The following is a 16,749-nucleotide window of genomic DNA, read 5'->3' as shown; positions in this document are numbered from 1 at the left end:
ATAAATATGTTGGCCCCAAACCAGCCCAGAGTCAGGCAAAAAGACAGTGATGGGCTGCAGCAACTTCAGGGAACCACCTCTCAGTAAGGCAGCCAAGGTAGGAAAATAAAAGAAAGGAAAGGAAAACAAAAGTCCTTAACAAAAAAGGCACAAAGGGAAAGTAAAATAAATACAAAATTGAGGAATCAAAGTTACCTTACTGTTTTCCTACAACAAATAAAGAGAAAAGGACAAGACCAGAGTAAAAACTCTCTCCTGGTTCTTTCCAATAAGATCGAAAATCATTTATTTGAAATGGCCAAAAATAACATTTTACAGAAAAGGAACCATAATATCACACAACCAAGTGTAGCTATAAAATCTCAAACATTCAGGCAATGCTTTATTTAAATCACCAAAAATAAGGTTTTATAGAAAAGGAATTGTAACAAGCAAATGTATAGCTGCAAATTTTCTTTTGCCATCAACATCGATTCCCTCTAAAATATTCAGGGACTACTTTGCAGTTTCCAAGCAAAACTAGAATTTGTGGGACAGAGTTGCTCAGCCTTATCACAAGAATGAAAACAGTTTGCAAAACAATTTTGTTTAATGCTAACAAATAACTAAAAGACGTGGTTACTGCTAACAAGTACCTCCGTCTACTGAAACAGCCCAACCTAATCACATGTTCATTAACAATTCACTGTGAACACAGCTGCTGTTTTCTTGCCATCACAGATCACGTGTATAGGTGGCAAGTGTTAGATGCTGGAGGCCATCGAGGCACCGAGGAAGTAATCCTTAACAGAAATAACTACAGTAGGTAAGCAACTCAAACAAATGGGCCCACCTCTGCCAAAGCCCCCCAGGGTGGGTGTCACATTTACTTTCTGCATAAAGAAGGCCCATGACTCCCTAGTTCTTTACTGGGAACCAAGAACTAGATAGAGAAACTGTTCTTCTAGGACCATCGAAACCTTAATAAATTGCCCTGGGATTCTTCGTGCTGTAGTGCGCCTCACAGGCAGCAACATAGGCAGACTCGGGGAAGAAGTCATCATGGTACTCTGCTAAAAACCTGGAAAAAAAAATAGCCCCTGTGATCACCAGAGTAAAGACTAAATACCAGGAAGCAAAACGGGAATTTCCACAACTGTAACATTTCACTCTTTTTGTATTAGGTAGAAAAAAATAATATAATCTTGATTTCTATATACTGATTATGTTCACTGCACATACCCAGCTTCTATGTTAAAGACTGTTTCATTGGAATCCTTTCACTATCAAGTGTACAAATTTCTATTTCTATAGCTTCTAAACTCCACTAGGTGGCAGTCTTGATTATCTAAACACTTCCATGCAAAAAGGCCTCTGAGTATTTCTACATTTTCCTGTTTTAAAAAACAAACTATAAAAAATAAATTATTAACTCAATAAATGTCACCTGAGAAATGCACAGTACTTACATGGGCTAAGTTAAAACAAAACTGAATGGTTTAATCAGTAAAGAGCATTTTGAGTTCTACTTTGCCGTTGCCAAAAGATGTTGTAAGTTTCAGCTTAGTAGTAAAAACGTAAGACTGACTTATGCCTGACTATGGATTGATGTTGAAACATAGCCAGTCACTGAAGAATCTGCAACACAGACACTGTCTTGACTCTGAAGTATCAAATATTTCACCATGAAGGGCTCAAATAGGCTCACATGGGCCGCATTAACTAGTATGCTAAGTAATTAGCTTCCTGTTTGTTTCCCTGGCCTCCTCCCAACTGTCCTTATTCCTAAAAAGGTAAGGATATACCTCTGCAATACCTTCTTCAGTAAAAACCAAGTCAAATTCATTTGAGGTAACTCTTTCTTCTTTGATTGTACCTTTTTTATAGCAACTCTCAATCCACTGATTCTGTAGTTGACACGTTTGGATGTATTTTCATAACCCATTACAGCTGAACAGTATGGGGATTGGGGCCCCAACCCTCTACAGAGTTGAAAATCCCTGCATAACGATTTTATTAGTTGGGCCCTCCGTATTCATTATTCCTCCCAATTCACAGATGCAACCAGCCACATGGATCATGTAGTGCTAAGTGTTTACTATTAAAGAAAATCCACATGTAAGTGGATTTGTGCACTTCAAACCCATGTTGTTCAAGGGTCAGCTGTACCATTTTATTTGTAAATCTTTGTACGTAACCTCCTAAAACCCTAATTTCTATTTTGTTTTGGGCATAGCTCAGAATTAGAAGGCTCTCCTGTGCTAACTAGTGGCTGTCTCATTTTGGCATTATTTGATTTCAGTGTAACAAAATGTTTATACAAAACAGAGTTGTAGGTTTGTTTGAGGGGAAGGCTGAAAGAGATTAGGGCATTTTTGAAACTTTTTTCTATAAAATGTTTTAAAGTTGAATTCCACTCATTTGATACATTATTCAAAATACCCAGACAAAGACTCATTTCTCTGGCTGGAGTGTTCTCCACTCCAGTAAATCCTACTTGACTAGCTCTTACAGGTTGGGACCTAAATACAAGGAGAAAGTATCCTCTTAAAGAGAAAGAAAAAACAAGGTCAGGTACATGGGACACCCTGGGTGAGGCAGAGTGACAACAAGCCTGGAACGCCAGGAGAAACCAGTCAGTAGACATCTGGGTGGGAGAGCTGGGCCATAGGCATAAAGGAGGCTGGGGTCTGCAGCCCAGGTATGCAGAGGGCACAGCCTCGGTGAATGATCCAACCATATAATGAAATGGCTCTGTCAGGTGAAGAAAACGCTACCTTTCTCCAAATTCACAAGTATCAGCACAGACTATTCATCATTTCTCTTAACTCCAAAGGAGACACCAAAATCAGACCTACAAATGTAGGTACATGGAACAAAGAAAAGTCACATGCTTAAGGTACTCTTGAATAAAATACATAAAATTAAATAGTTATCAATCTCAATCACTTCTTTAGAAAATTTTCTCCTCACATGGCTATCCAACTGGATTCTTCCAGTGACACAAAAAAATTTTACCTCCATACCCTTTGTTTAGAAACCAGATAAACTATGAAAAAATTAAATAGCTCCAACTCCCCATATTACAATTACTATTAGAACCAACTATACTTAGGTAATACTGCAGAGCTAGCTTCTACATCTGCTGAAGACAAGTTCAAAAAAGTCATATATACGGTGGCAGAGTAAATTTTGACAAAGTAATAACAATACCTCAGAAAGAGATCAAAGTGCTTCAGTAAAGCCTTCAGATTCTTCTCAGAAAAGGACATCTTTCCAAGGATTTCTGGAAGTTTCACTGCATTAAAAAGAAAGCAAAATCATTTACAACTGGCAGAATCTGGCGATCAGTAGGAGATCCTCTGGGTCCCTGTGATCTTATTCAAACTGAAACTAACATCTATGCTGCCAAACAAAACCAAAACTCTTACTGAACATAGAGTAGTAAGTACAAATATTACAAACACAATTTGTATGAAATTTAAGATTCATTGTTTTTAAGAGATCAACATTCAGTGATTTTTCTTAGACCCCCAAATTAGCACAAGATGTACCTAAGCCTACAGCTGTTAAAATTAAAGTGGAAAATAAAAAAGGTAAGAAGAAAGCAGGGCAAAGGATTTCTTACCAAACAAACGCAGCAAGTGTTGTGCCCCATAAATGTAAGAGGGTGGAGGTGGTTGGTCACCTGGGGGATAACTATCAGGTACAAGTTTCCAAGAGAGGACCTGGGAAAAGCACAGAGAATGCTTTGTTGTTATATCTTCACACTCCGTTACCCACAGATCTGTACATTTGGAATTCCAGCAGAAATACACACACTTTGACACTCCCAAGCCCGCAGAAAGACACAGCTCATCAAGTGTTGCGTTTCTACCCTGGAGCTTCCCATCCATTTGGCACCTCTGGAGCTGCCTCACAGCTGGACCAGAAAATGGGAAGAAACCAAACATGGAACAGGACAATGACAAGAAGCCAATGTGGAGGTCCTAAAGCCATCCCACCTTCTTTGGCAACATGGAGACAGTCCTAATCACCTACAATTAAGACAGATTCTGTGAAGATGAAAAAAAAATGCCACTGTATCAAACACAAACTCATAAAAATAAACAAGGAAAGAGGACTTAAAATTGGGAAAATATTCGATTTTCTAATTTTCAATAGCTTCTACCTGTAAATTAGCTGTAACTGTTTTGTCATTCTGCCCCTTCTCCTTTCTTGGAAATTCTGCTGTTTTAGACAATGAAGTAATAAAAGATGTTTTGAGAAAGGTTACCACTGTGTCAAGATTCTCTAAGATTCTGCTATGTTACAGTCACTCTGGAAACTAATTTCACCCACTGAATCAAGTGAAAATAGACTTCAGCCCTGGAAACTGCCTGCTTTTCCTTCACTTTGAATTCCAGAAGTGTGGGTGGATTGGGGGCTTTTGTTAAAGTAACAGTTGAATTTCAAAACTCTCTGATGAGCTTCCACAGAAATATTTCAGCAAATTATAGGTCTATTCTACCTAGTTGCTGTTTTGCCTTTTGGGATCTGCCAAGTTTAATCTGGAAATAGTTGGGTCAAAGGAAGACCTCTATAAGACAAAGCAGAAGGATGCCAAAATGAGCCCATAAAGGCTGATGTAGTCAATTTAATCAAATGAAATTTTAGAAATTAACAAGCACCACCATGGTTCCATCTGTCTCCATGCTGAAGGCCCAGGCTTCAGCCCGTGCCTCACCAACCCCACGCTCCTGTGGTACACAAGCCTCAGAGCAGGAGTAAGTTTCTGCCCCTTTATACTATCCCTGGCACCGAACTCCGCGGTGCACACAGCTACAGCTCAGCAACTGTTTTGACAGTGACACTCAAAGTGAACATGGGGGAATCCACCATCACTGGAGGCACGAAGGGCACGCTCGTGCAAAAGCAGATCATGTGGTTAGTTAGCGAGCCTGGCTACTTCCCTCCCTCAATTCTGCAGCTCAGTGTAGTGAATCAGCTCTCTCAAAGATGCATTATGGGTGGAAATAACAGGTTTCCAGTGGAGGAAGTCTCAACCAGGGTGTGCACAGGAATCGCCTGTGATCTCAACCAGGACTACACCAGTCCAGATCCTCCCTGGTGCAGTTGGGCAGCAAATGGCATTGGGAGAGTGAGTCTCAGGTGGTCAGGATGCAGGGCCCTGGGGAAAACATGCTGCAATGGAGGCTTTATGCAGACAGAATGCACTAAGGTCTCATCATGAGAGCCTGTCCAACCCCAACCACTTTTTCACTAGACCTTGTAGCTGTAACTATCACCACTAGATGGCGGCGTTGCAACAGTGACCAGAGTGGGAATGGCTGTGCCTCAATATTCAGATGTTTTCTGTGGGTCCCCAACTTTATGGCGCCAGGGTCCAGTTTTGTGGAAGACAATTTTTTCACGGCCCCAGGGCGGGGGACGGTTTGGGGATGATTCAAGCGCATTAGATCTATTGTGCGCTGTATTTCTATTATTACATCAGCTCCACCTCAGCTTATCCGGCCTAAGATCATGGAGGTTGGGGACTGCTGTGAGAAACAGGATTCTTCTTGAATAAAAACACCTGCAGGCTTTCTAGTCTGAAAAAAGGAAAATTAGGGGCTGCTTGCACTAGGAATTTCCTAACCCTCCCTTAACATCACTGGAACACGAACTGGGTTTTCTAGCAGAGGTCAGTCAACTTATAACCCTTGAGCCAAAGCAACCCCCTCATGCTAAAAACAACTGTTTTTTAAATGTTTTTTTTTTTTTATTAAATGAATACTACTTCACGACATATAAAAATCATATGAAATTTGATTACTAGCACACATATTCATTGGAGGGACTGATGCTGAAGCTCCAATACTTTGGCCACCTGATGTGAAGAACTGACTCTGGAAAACACCCTGATGCTACGAAAGATTGAAGGCGGGAGGAGAAGGGGACGACAGAGGATGAGATGGTTGGATGGTGTCACCGACTCAATGGACATGAGTTTGGGAAAGCTCCAGGAGTTGGCGATGGACAGGGAGGCCCGGCGTGCTGCAGTCCACAGGGTCACAAAAAGTTGGACACAACTGAGTGACTGAACTGAGACTGAGCACACATGAATGAATTTTGGGGCCACCCAGCACACTCATTTGTGAACTATTTACACTACTTTCACAAGCTGACGCACAACCCTGAAAGTATTTACAATCTGACCCTTGATAAGAAAAGTTTGCTGACCCCTGTCACCAAACATCGTCTCATAAAGCCATCCTCCTCTGTGCACAGAAACAAGGAAAGCCCACTTGCTAGGCAAGATTCATACAATTTCCCCGTGGACTAAGACATCTCCTGAACTCCTGAAAACTCACTATGTATCTCAGTTAACTGGCCTTAAAAACAGTTTCAAACTGAAGCTGTCCTGTCTGTAAAAGGGAACTCTGCTGGTAAGGTTATTCTCAAGAACCTGAGGTAATTTAGATCAAGCGCCTGGCACAATGCTAGCATACAGCATGCCCTCAAAGGGATGGCTATCAATATTACTGTTAAAGATGGGTTTTATATTTTTAAATGGTTAAGACCAAAAGTAGAATAATATCATATAAATGAAAAATTATCTGATATGCAAATGGCAGTGTCCATAAACACAGCTTTATTGGAACACGGCACACTCATTCATTTACACAGTGTCTGGGGCTGCTTTGGAGCTGGGGAGTCTCAACAGTGACTATGAAGCCCACAAGGTTGAAAATATTTACTCTCTGACTTTTTGCAGAAAAACTGTACTGACAACTGTTCTACAAAATAACAATACTCCTATTTCAATGCTGCTGCTGCTGCTAAGTTGCTTCAGTCGTGTCCGACTCTGTGCAACCCCATAGACGGTAGCCCACCAGGCTCCCCTGTCCCTGGGATTCTCCAGGCAATACTTGGACTTATTTGAAATAAAAGAGGAATGGAGGTGCAGGGCTATAATCTCATTTTAGATACCACAAATACAATGTTACACATCATACAAAAAATTGTTAATATCCACAGCAACAACCTAGATGTCCATCAGCAGACGAATGGATAAGAAAGTTGTGGTACATACACGCTATGGAGTATTACTCAGCCATTAAAAAGAATACATTTGAATCAGTTCTAATGAGGTATATGAAACTGGAGCCTATTATACAGAGTGAAGTAAGCCAGAAAGAAACACCAATACAGTATACTAACGCATATATATGGAATTCAGAAAGATGGTAACGATAGCCCTGTATGTGAGACAGCAAAAGAGACACAGATGTATAGAAGTCTTTGGACTCTGTGGGAGAGGGTGAGGGTGGGATGATTTGGGAAGATGGCATTGAAACATGTATATTATCATATGTGAAACAAATCACCAGACCAGGTTCGATGCATGAATACAGGATGCTCAGGGCTGGTGCACTGGGATGACCCAGAGGGATGGTATGGGGAGGGAGGTGGGAGGGGGATTCAGGATGGGGAACACGTGTACACCCGTGGTGGATGCATGTTGATGTATGGAAAAACCAATACAATATTGTACAGAAAAAAAAAATAATAATAATTTTAAAAAATTGAAAAAAAAATACCTACGGCAAGAGTAACATAATGTTTCTTCCCAGCAAATGGGATTTCCTCTTGTAAGACTTTTTAAGAAAACACAAAAGGAAGGGTTCAATGGGGGTGAACAACAGAAATTAACGCTTTACCTCATTTATTTCATTAGTTCTTCTGCCTTCAAAGCCAGCAAACACCGCACTCCCTTCCTTGCTAGGGGTCAGAGGAACAGGCGAGGATGATCTGCTATGAACAGGTGTCTCTTTAAAAGGAAAAGACTTTAATTAGTCACCAATTAATTATCCACTAATCATACAGCTACTGAATTAAAGATTGCTGAAAGACCTTTACAAAGAGCAGAGAAGTTATTAATTTTTACCAATAAGACTTCCCTGTCAAGAATAGTACCTGGAATATTATTTGATGGAAAAAAGGAAAGAAAAGGAATCAAGTTCAGAGATATCCCTAGTGGCTCACAGAATTCACCTGCAATGCAGGAGACCTGGGTTTGATCCCTGAGTTGGGAAGATCCCTTGGAGAAGTGAATGGCAACCCACTCCAGTGTTCTTACCTGGGAAATCCCATGGACAGGGGAGCCTGGCGGGCTACAGTCCAGGGGGGGTCGCAAAGAGTTGGACACAACTGAGCGACTAACACTTTCATTTTCACACTTCACTGGGATAAACTACGTACAACATGATGAAACTTGAAAACATTGTATGTTAAGTGAAAGACGCCACAGACAAAAGGCCACATATTGCATGATTCCACTGATGAACTCATGCCTACAAGAGGTAGATCCATATGTACAGGACGTTAACTAGTTCAGGGCTGGAGAGAGGGACTGCAAACAGATGGGTGAGCCAGCGCGAAACTGGTCAGTACCAGGAATCCTGATTGTAGAGCTGAAGGCACAGGAGTTGGGGGGGGGGGGGGGCTCCCATCTCCCGCTGGACTGGGTTCAGGAGCACGGTGCCTGACCCAGACCAAGCACAGAGTCGGCATCACCTCTCCCCGGCATGGCCCTCCTGTGGGCAGTGGACCTACTCTTTTCCAGGTGCAGGAACAGCTTGGGCATGCTGGCAGACGTGTCCTGCTGCCGGCGCTTGGGCTGGGGTGAGGCGCTGCTCTCAGACAGCCTGTCGCAGTTGGCAGAGTGGCGCGTGGACCGCCTCAGAGACTGAAAGGCTTCCGGCTCGCCTTTGCGCCTTTTGGGGGTGGTTGGTTCACCTGAGGTTGGCTGACTCTCTGTGGACTGTGGTGTGGATGGATTCAGCAAAGGTGGGCTTGGAGAGAGCTCCTCCTGGTTCCTACAAAAGGAAGGGGAACGCATCACACGCGCCCGGTACACAGAATCTCTGCAAAGCCTGGAGGGGTTCCTCAATGTCCTTCTTCAGGCAGAAAACACAGCCTCCATTCCACTCCAGGAGGCTTAGAAACTTTCACTTCCAGACATGCCAAAACAAATACTTTCTTAAAGGTACCTAAACATTATTATACCATTTTCACCCTTTAACTCTTCAAGGCACCCTGGCATTAAAGGCTGTGATACCCTTTGTCCTTGTTTTGTATCAGTGGTTCGCAACTCAGGGGTGATTCCACTCTGGGGGGAACACAACTCAGGGGTGATTCCACTCTGGGGGGAACACAACTCAGAGGTGATTCCACTCTGGGGGGAACACAGACACCTTCTGGAGTCAGTTTTGATGGTCACGACTGGGAAAGTGCCATTGGCATCCAGTGGGTGGAGGCCAGGGATGCTGCTCGCTATCCTACAGCATGTAGTTCGGCCTCCGTCACCAACAATGATCCAATTAAAAACATCGGTCGAGCCAAGGCTGAGAAACCATGGTGGTGAGACTAAGAATACAACGTCATCTCGTGACAATGTAACTACTGATAGGGCTAGAATGCCACAAACGTTGCCCACATTTTGTGGAAACACACGGTCCACTCTAGACACTGGGAACCTTGAGGTTTGGAGGAGGGTGTGGGGACATCAACATAGGTCCCCGCTGGGAAGGAAGGCAGCCAAAGAAGAGACGGTCATAATGCAGACAGACAATTACCAGGCAAGACCTGAGGAGGAAGCGGATCAAGGGGCTGAAGGCGAAAGGAGGGCAATGCTTAGTGCAGCAAGTGGGAAGCTGTCAGTGACTTTGGGGAGCAGAGGGAGGCAGGAGACCAAGATAGACAGGAAACATGCAAGAGGAGATGCAGGGGTGGAAATCATGAAAATAGACCAGTCTCTCGGGAAGATGGGCCTGAGGCAGACAAGGAAGTAGCTTACACAGATAGAGGCATGGACTCAGGTGCAGGGGGACTTGTTGAACCCAAAGAATGGAGATTTGGAAAAGCTTGGTCACTGAGGGAAGACTGTGACACAGCAGAGCGGGAAAGAAACTAACCTTTATTTGAGGCCTAAGGCAGCCAGCCCTTCATGCACTTCCTCATTTAATAACTACCTACAGAAGCAAATGTTCTTTCCATTGTTGACAGGAAAAGCTAGAGACTCAGATGACACCTCACCAAGTCACAAATTCAAACCCACACCCAACCTTCTCACGCCACGCTCTCTTCACCCCAATGTCTTTGGAAAGAAGGGCATTGGCTACTCTAAAGCCAATTTCTGTACACTGAAATCTTCACTTGGTAAAAACTTCCAGAGACATTTGAAAGTGAATGATGACTCAAACTTACCCAAGAAGAAAGAAAACCACCAGGACAGACAGTGGTTTGCCATCTACTCCCTCCTCCAAATGTGTTGGCCCCATAGCATCCAACGGAAATCTTTAAAAACAGATCTAGCTATTTGATTTCTGATAGCTGATGGTTGAACTACAAGCTAACTTACCTATTAGTGCTTGTGGTACTTTCCTTAATCGGAAGAAAAAATTTGGACGAAGTCACCTTTTTATACTGAACTTGTTCATATGGATAGAGCAAAACCAATGGGAGAGTGTAATCAAAGGTTATTCTTAATCCATCCACCATCTCCTTACAAAGGTCAACGCTGGAAGGATTAAAGAGATTAGAGATGCAATAAAATAACAGAACTTTTCAAAATGTCACAATGAAGGTGCATATTTCTAATCAGGAAGAGTGTTAAACACTGTATATTACACCTAAGTGTGCTAAACACAAAGTCTGTAGGTGCTAACGATAATTAAATGGGAGCACAGACCTAGAATATAGAGTGCAGTAAGCAAGTATTTGTAACTTACACACTGAACACAAGTAAATATGCTCAGTGCCACACAAGGAGCCCAAGTAGCCTGTGCTCCGGAAAGTAGACACACCCCAGACACCTGCAGCTGAAGGGGTCGGTTGGTCATGATGAGCTGACACATCTGTTTCAACTGCAACAATCTACTTGTCTGACTCCACTCCTACGGGGTCACATTCCCAAGGCAAGCTATGAGGACAATTACTCAGATTAGGGTAAAGACCTGTTTGTAAACAGGTTTCAACAAAATTCTCATTCCCCATTCTGGTACTTCTCAAAGCAAAAAAAAAAAAAAAAGAGTTTGCTCCCTAAATTACATCATTGAAAACTTCTTCTAGTGTTGAGGCAGTGCATATCCTCAATGGATTCACATCACACTCCTAAAGAGTTACTGAACATTCTGGAAAAAGACAGTATTTTGAAACTTAACTGGTTACTGTATGAATTAAGTGTAACAGTATGTGAACTGTTTCATAGTAACTGAAACAGAGACAGTGTTACCTGTTCTAAATGGAAGTTTATTCTCTAACACCCAGAGTGAACCATGAAATGCCAACCCTCCCTCCCCTACTTACTTCTTTTCTGCTGGGATATAATGCACATTCATGTTGGCGTGTGGTATAACATGATGGTGACGAGGCCTCTCATTGGCTGAAAAGGCTGCATTGATAGCAAAATGCTTCACGTACGATTCCAAAATAGTTATAATGTTGGTCTGGCATGGAAGTTTCACTAACTGTTAACAAAAACATAAACATTTGATGTACACATTCCATTGGATAAACATATATTCCAAGAAACAGTGGTCTTGTGTACATCATTTTTGAAGCTCAAAAATAAAGTCAATTGTGTATGAAGATAATTCTTTAGGTAAATGTGCTTTGAAACTCTCTGACTTTTCTTCTACTGATCATATCCCCATGTATATTACAATGATAATTTAAAGTTAATTGATAACTAATTTTAAAAATAAATGCAAGCAATGATTCTCAGCTTAGGGACCCATTAGAACCATTTGGGGAACCTCTAAGATATCCACAGCTGCCACCCCCAACATCATAGATCAGTTTTCACCTTAAGCTTGAAGCCCAGGCATCAGGACTCTGCAAAGCTCTCTAGAAGATTCTAACAGGCAGCCAGGGCTGGAAAAGTCTGAGCACACTTCCATCAGGAGAACACTACTGCCAGAGAAGTGTAAAACCCAACTCAGCACAGAACCTGAGTTTCATTCCGCCAAGGCTCTCAACTTTCTGTGACTGCAAAATATGGCTCTACTACAAATCCATGTTTTATGTGTTCTCCTTGTTTACCCGTTTTCTCCTGTTGATATAGTAACAATCATCCTCAAGCTTCTTCTTCAGAACGTCAGGGATTTCTATAGTTATTGTTCTTTCTTCCATTTCCTTTTTTGTGTGCAGCTCTGGTCCTTCCTTCTGCAATATCACAATTCCATTTTAACTACCTAAAACAGAGAGTCTACACCCAAAGAAGGACTAACATAAGCACAGCCTACAATGAAACAAACCACTTAATCCTTGACATTTACACCAGTAATGATGTCACATGTTCTAATGAGAAGTATATTAAAGGCCAAAAGTTAACTTGTTTTAGGGCACTAACGACATTGCAAATGCTTATTTCTTTTCTTCCCAATTTAACTTTACCAGTGGGATTCACGTTAACTTTGTATTCAGCAAACAGAAGATGCTAAACTCTTGATACACACCATTTAAAAATTAATCAGCACTATAAAAAGTTCACAATTTCATTGCAAAGAAAGAGGTGAAATGGTTTGTGGAAACATTTCATGGGTATAAAAAGCCACAGAGAAGTTTTTACAATAAAAAGGGTTTTTTTCCCTTATATATGAAGTACAATTTTATCACATTTGGTTAAAAAGATGGATTTTTACAAAACATTTCACAACTAGAAAATTTTACCACCAAAATATATGCCAAAGAGTTTTTACAATAAGAACTGTATACCACTTCAGTCTTTTCTTCAGTATCACCCTCTTCACTTATTTCTCCATCCTTTTCTTCACTGTCAGAGGAACTGCTTATTGCTAGGTAAAACAAAAAACAGCAGTCAAACCTGAATTACACACTTCCTTAACCCTTACATCTACAATTCCTTAGGATGGCATGGGTGTCCTACTGCTAGTAATAATAAGCTACTGTCCAGCATAAAGTTTAAACGTCAAACACAAATATTGGACCTTTCAGAATAGAAATTTATTTTGAAAAAATACAATACCAACCTCAAGGGGTGCAAAAACCACACAAGTAAATGATGTGCAAGTGTTTAGTCACCTAGGATCTTATTGTTCGCTGTCACATTCACAAGTGGAGCAAGGTACCATGAAGAAAACATGAGAATGGAGCTCTGAGGCGCTACTATAAGACACTGATTGAGAAGGCAGGGGTCATGTGCAAGACCCACCAGGTCTAATTAGGAACTTTCTGACTGCTACTTGAATTATCAAAAACAAATGAGCAAATGTTTTATGAAATGAGCTTACAATGTTTCCTTGTCTAAAGTTTCAGTGAATCTTTCCCCTCAATCCTGCAGTATAAAAGAACTAGGTAAAACTCCTTTTAACCAGAGACAATAAGTCAAGCCACTCACAGTTTTCATCGTTTTCATCTTTTTCGTCAGCAGGGAGGCTTTTTAAGACAGAGTCCACACCAGGCAACCTGCAGCGCTTCCTCTTTCTTCCTGTGCTTCTCCTGAAATGGATAAAGACCACTGAAATGTTGACTGATATGGGTCTTGAGGTTAAAAAAAAAACAACAAAAAAATGCAGTAACAATAATTCTTAAGTATCGAAGATATAATTACATTTTAAAACATAAGTGGTAACCTCCATTATTTCGAATACAATAGAAACACTATTTGCTACTACGTTTCAAATATGTTACATGACTTGATAAGCCACGTTTATCAGATTTTTAAACTTTTCTCTGACAAAAATTCTAAACCTTAAAAGAAAACACATTGAGCAAAATTCATGTTTTTGGTATTCTTACAGGCGAGCTACAGCTTTTTTGGCCAATTTCCGCTGTAATCTCCGATTTTCATCAGTGTCACGAAGGACATGATCCTCTGCTGCCCATCTATCCCAGCTAAAGAAACAAAAGAGGAAAAGGGTGTAAAATTCAGTATTTTAGTTTGACATGAAACAAATGTTAAAAGCACCACACAGGAACAGAAGTGTCTCAAAATTACTTACCTTTCAGAAAACTATTTAAATATTTTAAATCACAAAAAGAGAAACCACAACTCATTCAGACACAGAAGCAATGAGAATCTCCAAAAGCAACCATAGAGAATCCAAATATAGTCGACTCAGAAGTAATCAGAGTAGGCAAGGTTTGACAAAAAAGCAAAAACAGGAAATGAAACTTTCCAAGGAGTGTTCAAAGAAGTTTGAACTTAACAAAGAAGTTTGCAATGTTCCTGTGCACAGATGATCAATTTTCAGTCAGGTTTAACAAGTACACTCACCTTCTGTTCCAACCATTAAAATGGATCAGATATTCTGGGATCTTTCTGCCTTTTTCGTCTTTCCCAACAATAACATCGACGATCTGAAACCAGAAAATACCGTTCACAAACAATAGAACATACAGAATATCAGAAGCTGGATTAGGAAAACTAGATCATGGGCTTTTTTGTAAAAGAAAGGAAAGCATTCTCTCCTTTTTTAGACGGAGAGCTGGGCTGAAACATTTTCCCTTTCAATTCCATTTTTTCCCCTGAGTGGATGCCTCAAAATAGGAAACATCCCTCCAACCACCCCCTGATTGGTCTCTGAGTGTGAGAACGGGTGTAGGTTCTGAAGCCATTAGTCAGCCGAGTTGTCACTAAGAGTCCCGGCCTGACAAGCGAGCCTCTGCCGATAGACCTCTGGGAGTTGTAGTCTCCTGGGCTCCGCAGGATCGTCTGGCCAGTTAGGCTCGGAGATTCTGCCACCCCGCCTAGCGGTGTCCCCAGGGGGAAATTCGGGGGCAAATGAAGGGGCGTGTCACCCTTGGGGAGACTCAAGGCGGGGAGGGAGGAGGCACGGCAAACATAAACGTGAGGCAGGGGCAGCGAGTTGGAGCCCCAAAGTAGAACGGAAAGCCCAGAGGGGCGCTAGGGCCAGCCCCCACCCGCGACCTGCGAGACACACTCCTTCACGCCACCTAGACCGGAGGAGCCGCTGATGTGGCTCCATTTTCTCCCAACCTCCGAAACTTAGGCGGACAGGCAGGAGCCGCGACACGGCCAACTGAAAACCTAAGTGGTGCAAGGCCCTGGAGGACGAAGACACCCACTCAACCTGGCTCTCAGAGAGAATCCAGGCCTACGGGAGGGGCCGAGCCCAGACCACAACCGGCCCAGGGCAACGGCGTCGCCAGTTGACAGCCAGCCCTGCGGTACAATCTATGGATTAGGACGGGGGCCGCTCGATCAAGGCATCGCGCGGGAGCCCAAGCGGCCCTAGACAGCACAGGACGGGGAGAGTTAACCTCCAGGAAGAGGCCTTGAGCAAGCGGCCTCCTGGACGCGGAGCCCCCGCCGCCCTCAGGTGCGCAAACCGACGCCGCGGCTCCTGCAGCGCGACACCGCTCGCGCTAGGATTCCGACAGCGCCGGCGCAACCCCCGGCCCAGGCCGGAAGCGGAAGCGTCCCAGCCCCGGCTCCCCATCGCGGCGTCCCGCGAGCGCCCCCTGCCGTCCGTGCGGCGCCGCGCAGGCCGAGGAGCCGCGAGCAAGGAGCGCCGAGCCCCGCCACTTCCCCCGCTCCACGGCACCGTCAGCACCCGCATCCGCGTTCGCCTCCCGTCCCGGGGTTCCCGGCCCGCGCCTCCTCCCTGCCCCTCCGCGGTGGCACCTTGGCATCGTACAGCACTCGCGCCTTGGTGGGGTCAGGCTCGAAGCACAGCACTTTCTCCCCTGAATGGAATTTAAATTTCATGCCCTCGCTCGCGCTCATTTGCTCATCGTGGCGGAGGGCGAGGCTCCGGGGCGGGCGGAGCGCGCGCGGTGGGGGAGGGGGGTGGGGGCTGGGAGGTGGCGCGCGGCAGCGGGGGTGGCGGGGAGGGAGCGGGGACTGGCGGAGGCTGTGGCCGGCCCGCCCTCGGCCCCGCCTCTGCCCGCCCCGCGCCACCGCTGGACCTCCGAGCGGCCAAGCGCGCGCGCTCCCGATCGAGCGCGTCCCTGCGAGTCGCCGCCGGGCTCCCGGGTGGCTGGGAGTCGGGCAGCCCGCGGCCCCTCCAGCCCTCCTGGGAAAGGCGGCCGCAGCGGGCTGCGCCCACGAGGTCAACGCGCCGGACGCGCGCCGTCTTGGCTCCGGGGACCGGAGAACCTGGGGTGGGCACTGGCGGCGGGGAAGCTCCCTGGCCGCGCCGACTTGGTCACCTTAGCAGAACGCGGTGGCCACCGCGGGCAGGACGTCGGGCCGGAGTCGGGTCTAGAGGGGCAGTGGGCTTGATTCGGGGTGGGGGTGGGGGAGCGAAGCGTGGTGGAAGAGAGATTAAAGCATCGGGGTTATTGCGGGGCCAGGATGAGCAGGTGGCAGCTCTGGAGCACGCCGGTGACAGCGGGCGAGCAGTGGGTGGCGAGGCTGATGGGTCTTTACCAGGGTCGTTAACATCTCATGTCTCAGCTTCCCCCCGTGGTTTTCCAACACCCACAACTGGCAGAGATGCTCCCTCGAGGTCTGTCTTCTCCAACACACTGAAACCTCCCTACAGGTGAGAGTTGTTCTAAGGCCGATACTAGCAGGTACCGACAGAGAGGGGATGCTCAGGACGAATGGCGGATGCTGGGAGACCCTTTCTTGAAGGACAAACCTCTACAAACAGGAAAGATGGTGCTGGGTTTGTTTTCTTTTGAGGAGTGGAAGGCCTTTAGGCACTGTAGAAGACTCATCTGCAAACTGAGGTGGTGGTGAACTGCCAGCCCCCCACACTCCGGGCTCTGTTCTTGCCTCCAAAAATGTACACT

At 44.5% G+C, this 16,749-nt stretch overlaps 1 protein-coding gene across 2 annotated transcripts; it reads right to left on the bottom strand.

Moving 5' to 3' along the window:
- Positions 1-259: 259 nt before the first annotated feature.
- On the bottom strand, positions 260-15,789 carry MSL3 (MSL complex subunit 3). 2 transcript variants are annotated; one of them, XM_027533793.1, is made up of 13 exons: positions 15,635-15,789; positions 14,264-14,346; positions 13,786-13,881; positions 13,385-13,485; positions 12,742-12,821; positions 12,067-12,189; positions 11,332-11,492; positions 10,385-10,543; positions 8,578-8,840; positions 7,683-7,792; positions 3,608-3,707; positions 3,193-3,277; positions 260-1,060 (listed from the first exon to the last, which is right to left on the bottom strand). In XM_027533793.1, the coding sequence occupies exons 1-13, from the start codon at positions 15,734-15,736 to the stop codon at positions 961-963; spliced, it is 1,563 nt and encodes a 520-aa protein (XP_027389594.1). In that variant the 5' UTR covers positions 15,737-15,789; the 3' UTR covers positions 260-960. The 2 variants fall into 2 exon arrangements, with proteins under 2 accessions (XP_027389594.1, XP_027389597.1); XM_027533796.1 differs by lacking the exon at positions 15,635-15,789 and adding an exon at positions 15,271-15,408.
- Between the last annotated feature and the right edge of the window lie 960 nt (positions 15,790-16,749).

Source organism: Bos indicus x Bos taurus, chromosome X (genome assembly GCF_003369695.1).
Source record: "Bos indicus x Bos taurus breed Angus x Brahman F1 hybrid chromosome X, Bos_hybrid_MaternalHap_v2.0, whole genome shotgun sequence".
Classification (NCBI taxonomy): domain Eukaryota; kingdom Metazoa; phylum Chordata; class Mammalia; order Artiodactyla; family Bovidae; genus Bos; species Bos indicus x Bos taurus.
Note: the sequence above shows the minus strand (reverse complement) of the source record. Positions and strands in the feature narration are given on the sequence as shown.